General features: G+C 46.7%; 1 protein-coding gene across 2 annotated transcripts in view; it reads left to right on the plus strand.

The window, feature by feature from the left end:
• The first annotated feature begins 508 nt into the window (after positions 1-508).
• The window catches only part of TGM6 (transglutaminase 6), a 32531-nt gene continuing 26032 nt past the window's right edge, over positions 509-7007 (plus strand). For both annotated transcript variants that reach the window (XM_012665811.1, XM_012665812.1), the window contains exon 1: positions 509-570. In XM_012665811.1, coding sequence (XP_012521265.1) covers positions 564-570 — 7 coding nt within the window. In that variant the 5' untranslated portion in view covers positions 509-563. The remainder of the gene's footprint in view (positions 571-7007) is intronic.

Raw genomic sequence — 7007 nt, forward strand, 5'->3', positions numbered from 1 at the left:
AGAGGAATTGTAGCCCCAGGATTTTCTGGTCTCACCCAGGAGGGGAAAAGACAGCCCTAGACTGGGTGCCATGAGACCTGGGCTCCAGTCCCGGCTCTACAGCTTATAACCATTAGTACCTTGGGGGGGTCCTGATTATGAGCCTCCATTTCTTCATCTGAGGGTTGATTTAGGGGACAAGGATGGCTGACCATACACCCTAGTTCCCCCCATTCTCCCTCTCCTTCCCCACTCTGTTTCTTGCCAGCCTGTGACCTTTCTGTGCCTCAGTTTCTCCACAGTGCAGCTCTCAGCAGTGCTTCAAAGCCCTCCTAGCTGGAGCCGAGCCCACAGTGGACACCTTCTCGGTGCACTCCAGGGCGATTACCAGGTGATTATGTGTTTCCTAGGAGTCACCTGGGGTGGAGGGCCACGCCTCCTCTTTTGAATTCTGACTTTCCTGCCTAGGAGTGTCCTGAGATCCTCATTCATGTTGGTCGGGCTGGCTGCTCTGACACACCACACCGTCCTGTCGGGCCACACGCCACCGTGCCGAGGAAGCAAGGAGTCCACTGGGCTGTCGCATGGCAGGTGAGTGGGCAGGACCTTGGTGAGATGAGGGGCCTTGGGGCACAGGGGCCCATGGGAGGAACTTTGAGAAACACTTTGATCATCGATGAGTCAGGACTTTATTTTTTTATTTCAGAATTTTACAGGGGTGCACACGTTTTGGTTACATAATTTGCTTTCATATAGTTTGAGTCAAAGTTGTAAGTGTGCCCTTCACCCAGATAGTGTGCATTGTACCCATTAGGTGTGAATTTACCTATCCCCTCCTCCCCGCTCCCACATGCTTGATTTCCCTTGAGTTTTACTTCCATATGTGCACATGAGTGTTGATCGATTAGTTCCAGTTTAGTATGGAGTACATGTGGTGTTTGTTTTTCCATTCTTGCGATACTTCACTAAGAAGAGTGGCCTTCACTTCCATCCAGGTTGTTACAAAAGATACTAGATCACCATTGTTTTTGTGGCTGAGTAGTACACCACAGTATGCACATACCACATTTTATTAATCCACTCATGTATTGATGGGCACTTGGGTTGTTTCCACATCTTTACGATTATGAATTGTACAAACATTCAAGTGCAAGTGTCTTTTTTATAAAGTGTTTTTTTTTCCTCTGAGTAGATACCCAGTAGTGAGATTGCTGGATCAAATGGTAGTTCTACTTTTAGTTCTTTGAGGTATCTGATGGTTAGGATTTTAGAGCTGGATGGTCCATGAGCCATTCCTGAGTATTCACGAGGCCCAAGATGAAAAAGCCGGCCCTCGACCCACGCAGAGGGCTCGAGCACTCCTCCCTGGGCTGAGGCCAGGCCTTCCCCACGTGCCCTGCAGGACTGGAGGAGGCAGGAAAGGAAAGGCAAGGGCAGGCTAACTAAAATCTCCTCACACCATGGGCATGTTCTGCGGATCCAAGGACATGTCTGGGCATAGCTGGAGATCGGAGTCTGGGAGGGAAGGAGAGAGAGGCCCCACAGGCTGCACCCTGGCCTAACTCCCACCCCAAGCCCTGGGGGGCAAGAGCATCTCTATCTAAGGTGAAGAGAGGTATATGACCTTGAAAAGCAAGAGAATTTGCCCTTGATGCCTCTGTGTTCTCATCTGTATAATGGAGATTATAACACAAATGATCTCACAGGCCTGTGTAGGAGTGGATGAGACCAAGTGTGCTGTTCCCTCACCACACAACATCTCACGTGGGGCCTTGTAAACAGTAGACTCAGAAATGTGTTCCCCGTGGCCCCAGTACAGTGAGCGGCAAACTCCCCCACCCCCACCCCGGACTTGTCTGTTGGACACTGGGTCAGGTGGCGAACAAGTCAGCAGAAACAGGGATCCTGTACTCAGGTCATCAAGGGAATTAAGAGATGTTTCTAATTCTATGCTTGCTGTTTTTAATTGTTCAGCATTATGTGACAATTATATGAATCAACTCTTATTTATTTTTTGACTTTCAAAGGCAGGCGTTTTAATTTCCTTGTCACATTCGAGCTTCCTCTTCATGTTTCCTCCTGGCAGCTCAGAGCTTTACTGGGCATCTTGGGCCTTTCTGGCTCCTGGGACAGGTCTGCTGCCCCGGGGACCAGGCCTTGCCCAGCCCAGCTCACAGCCTCGGCTGACTGTTTGCAGAGCTGGGGTTGCTTCTCCCGTTGGCCCTGGTGAAGAGGGGACTGGCTTTGTTCCTCCAAGATCTGCTTTTCAGGGCTCACCTAGAGGGTCCCTCTTCCCTAAGCATTTGATAAACTATCGGTTTTAAACTTCGCAGAACAAAGTTTAATTGCTGAGGAATGAACAAAGGTGGTGATGAGGGTTCCACTGTTAGGTCTGCAACTAACTTGCTGGGTGACCGTTCCTCTGTCTAAACCTCGGTTTCTCCATCTGTAAAATGTCAGCATTGGATCCATCAGGCCTAGTAGAGAAACTGACTATTTGTTGGATTGAATTCAATTCCCTTGGTCTTCTGGATCGTCCTGGCTTCTTGGAAGGATCAGCTCCTTAGAGCATGGGGCCATGACCACTACATGCTCTGTGCATGAATGAATGAGACATCAGATCCTGGGTGGAAAGTGTCTGCATCATCTGGAGTTCCTCTCAGCCCCTCCCCCACTCTTTCCATGCTAGACATCCCTAGCTGACCCCAGAACTCTTCCCTGCAGAGCCTGGATGTGGCCCTGGACATTAGACATAGTTCAAGTGGTCCCTACCAGGTGATCAGTATTAGCAAATGAGGTGAGACCTTTATGCATTACTGAATTACAATAATCTTTTGGCTCAGAAATTCTAAGAATTGAGTGGAATATTCTGTGTGAAGTTGGCTCTGGCTGGGACATTGGGTTGGAGTTGATGGGCCACTGCCTACTGGTGAGAGAGAGGCCAGCAGCTTCCAACAAGACCAGGAAGGAAAGGGAGATTGGGCAGTGGCCCCAGGAAGGCCCCAGGCAACTCCCCAATTAATCGTTTAGCTCTGACAGTCAGGTGCCCATGATGCTTACTAAGGATACGGTCATAATGGGGCCCATTAAAAAGCAATTATGTTGAGTCTGGGAGATGTTGCTGGCTTCAGCAGAGCTTCCTGGGCTCATCCCCACTGGTGCCATGCCCGGGCTGGGACAGAGATTCGGGGAGGGTAGTATCACTCAGCCCTCTGGTATCACCCAAGAGCAAGAGGAGGAAGAGCCAGGCGAGCTAGGCCTGGGGGTGGGCGGCTGAGTGGGCAGGAGGCACATAGACCCTTCCCTCCAAGCTGATCTCTGGGGCCAGTTGGTGAGCAAGTGAGCTGGGGAGGAGGGGAGGAGTTTGGAAGGACCTTGAATGCCAGCAAGATGCGGCGTTGTGGATGCGATGGGTTTGTTTGGTTTTGTGTTTACACCTGTGCTGTAAGAGCAGTGGTTCTTCAGCAGAGCAGATAGCTGACACTCATGCAATGGGAAAAGTCTCTGAACCTCAGTTTCTTCACAGTGACAGGATGGATTGAACAGGATGAGCTGAAAAATACCCTGAGGCTGCTGGGGCATGCAGTAACTTAAGCCAGAAGTGAAGGGGAGAGAATAAAAGGAAAACTAGTGTGAATTGGAATTGGGAAGGAGAGGATGAAGTGATGAGGGAGATTTGGGGAAAGGAGCTCTGGACCCAGGTCCAGAGCTTATCTTTCTGTGCAAGCTGGATTCCCAGACAATGGCGTATAGAACTGCTATTCACGGGCACCTTTGGCTTGATCTGGATTTAAAAGAAATTGCTGGCTGAGTGCAGTGGCTCACACCTGTAATTCTAGCACTCTGGGAGTCAAAGGAGGGAGGATCACTTGAGGTCAGGAGTTCAAGACCAGCCTGAGCAAGAGCAAGACCCTGTCTCTACCAAAAATAGAAAAAAATTAGCTGGACACAGTGACGCATGCCTGTAGGCCCAACTACTTGGGAGGCTGAGGCAGGAGGATCGCTCGAGCCCAGGAGTTTGAGGTCGCTGTGAACTATGAAGACGCCACTACAGTCTACCAGAGTGACAGAGTGAGACTGTCTCAAGAAAAAGAAAGAAATTGTGAAAGAATGCATTGTGGAAGTTGTAGGACGCTTAGACTCTGATAATGTTTCAAAGTACAAATAACTGCCTCTTTCAAGGAGAACCATAACTGATTGGCGGCATGAATTAGCCTTCAACTTAACAGAACAACTTCATGCAACATTTCAAAAGGAAAATATATATTATTCAATTGCTTCGGATGAATAAACTTATTCTACTGACTCAGCACAAGTTTTATACTTCATTGCAGTTATAACAGAAGATTTTCTTTGCTACAAAGAGTTACTTGCTTTGGGCACTCTTGCAAACAGAACGCACACAGGGAATAGATATCTTCAACAACTTCAAGATAAATGTTGTGAAGTTGGACTGAATTTGGTAAATTTAGTGAGTGTATGCACAGACGCTACACCTTCCATGACAGGAAAACATGAAGGGTTTATTGCGCAAATTTTAAAAAAGTATTAACAGATCCAGATGCTCTCATTTCTTTTCATTATATCTTGCATCAGCAAAATCTCTGTGCTAAAGCTACTATTTTAAGTGATACTTTGCAACAAGTTACAAGTATTGTAAACTATATTCCTGCAAATACAACATAACATCCTCATAACGTGCTAAAGGTTTGTAACATGCTAAAGTTGAAGGATGAGGTATTCAGTGTGGATTTGCTATGTCATTCTAAAGTATGTTGGCTATTGCAGGGACAGGTGTTAACCAAAATTTTATCTCTGTGAGAACAGATAGTTAAATTTTATGAAGAAGAGAGAAATGTGAATTATTGAAAGATTTCTATAGGAATGCAGCGTTTCTGTGTGATACCATGTCAAATCAAAACAACTTGAATATATTTCTTTGCAAGGTGAAACTAAGTCTATGATATATGGCAAAAAATCCAAGCATTTCAAAAAAAGTTATGTTTTTTCCAAACACTTCTCCTTCAAAAGGAAATTTTGGATGAACATTTTCCCCAGTTAGCAAAGGTCATTGATGAGCAGGATGATATATGCGAATCATTTGAAGAATTCGCAGCTGTTATAGATCTATTAAATGAAGAATGCAATGAAAGTTTCACTGACTTTGAGAATCCTGACATCACACTCAAATTAGCATTTCAGCCTCACCTAGTTGATATCACCAAGGCACCTAAAGAACTACAGAAGCAATTGATTGAGCTCTCAGTAGATGACATTTTAAAGTCATTGTTTGATGCTAAGAAAGTTCCCATTGAAATATAGAAAAATGCAGTAGAATACTCATACCTTCAGCAACATGCCCCAAAAATGCTTTCTTGGTTTTCAACCAGTTATTGCTGTGAATCTACAATCTCCTACCTAACCCAAATCAAAACACCCTTAAGATCATGAATGACTGATACCCTTCTAGAGGACCAGCTGAAACTGCAGACCTCCATGCTGCAACCAAATATTCAAATGCTTTCCAACAAAAAGAAGACACAACAAGTCATTAAATGGCTAGTTAACTTTAAAATTAACAAATAGTTTTCATTTTTTGAAATTATTAAGTACATAGTAATTAGATTTTGACAAAATAATACATTAATATATTTTTAAGTATATCTAATTGAACTTTCTTGAAAGTGGCCTTATTTGATTACAGCTGAATTAATGGGGCTTTCCAACATGAAAAGATTCCCCACCCCTGGCTTGAGAGGGAGGGATTATGGGGTGAGTGGGGTGTGGACGATTGGAGCATAGGCACCTGATAGGGCATGGGCACTGGTCCCCAAGGGTGGGCCCACGACTCTGCTGAGCATGAGGTCTCCTTCTGGTACCCGAGTCAAGGGACAGGGAGGGACATTAGTTCATTTATCCACCCAGTGCTCATTGAGCATCTACTACACCCTGGGTCCTGAGCCAGGCTCTAACCACCCAGAGAGGACGGGACCCAGCCTCACCTTCATGGAGCTCTCAGTCCAGTGAGGGAGAGAAATACATAAGCAAACAACTGTAACTCCACATTCTTGGTCATTAGGGACAGAAACCTTGGTCTTAGCAGAATTCAAGCTGAGCACATGGAGGAGGTGCTGTGGGGTTTATTTTGACAAGGGTCTGGAAACCGTTTCACGTGCACATCCGTCTCCTCACCTTGGGCTGCCCTATATGCAGGATCTCCACCCCTGCTCCACCAGTCTCACTGTCCCATGAGGGCTGGGAGGACCCTGGTTAGGACAGAACCGAGCCATACTCACCAGGACAGTAGTTTCTCCCCTGCAGAATCTTGGACCCCCAGCCTTGGCCATCCCACAAAGAGCAGGTCACGCAGATGCAATGCTGATGGGCGTGGATGATCTATGTCACCTCCAGGGACAAGTCACACGGGGACCAGAATGGTGACCTCCTGGATTATAGGCAGGTGTAGAGTGGGGGGACAGGTTGGGCTGTCCAGGTAATATTTCTACAAAACCATCAAGCAGCAAAAGGGAGAGGTGTGTTCTATGGGGGTAACAGGGAACAGAGTAGGGACGAATGGGAAGAAGTTCCCCCCAAAAAAGAGCTTGGCTGAGCACAAGGAAGGACTTTCTAGCATTTGGGCAGTGGATGAGTGAGGTACGGCCAGCTGGGACCATAGTTAAGTATCCACCAATAATTCAGCTGAGGGACTTTGACCCTGAGCAGGAAGCTGAGAGAGAGATGGTCTCTGAGATTCAGGGATAATAATGATAATGGCAGTTCTGACTCATCCCACTCGCTCTTGCCTATCTGTGATAAGGATGTAGATGCCTCAGAGGGTGACAGAGCTGCCTTGGGCTGTGGCAGGGAAGGAGAAACCAATGCAGAATCCTCAAGGATTGAACCCATGACCAGGGTCCAGGAGCCCTCCTCAAATCCCAAACCCCCCTTGTATCCAGCCCCGGGGCATGCCAGGGCTAAGATAATTACCAGCCAGTAACCTCATCCTTTGCTCCTAACTCAGATATATA

The sequence above is a fragment of the Propithecus coquereli genome, unplaced genomic scaffold (genome assembly GCF_000956105.1).
Source record: "Propithecus coquereli isolate 6110/MARCELLA unplaced genomic scaffold, Pcoq_1.0 Scaffold122, whole genome shotgun sequence".
In the NCBI taxonomy this organism is placed as follows: domain Eukaryota; kingdom Metazoa; phylum Chordata; class Mammalia; order Primates; family Indriidae; genus Propithecus; species Propithecus coquereli.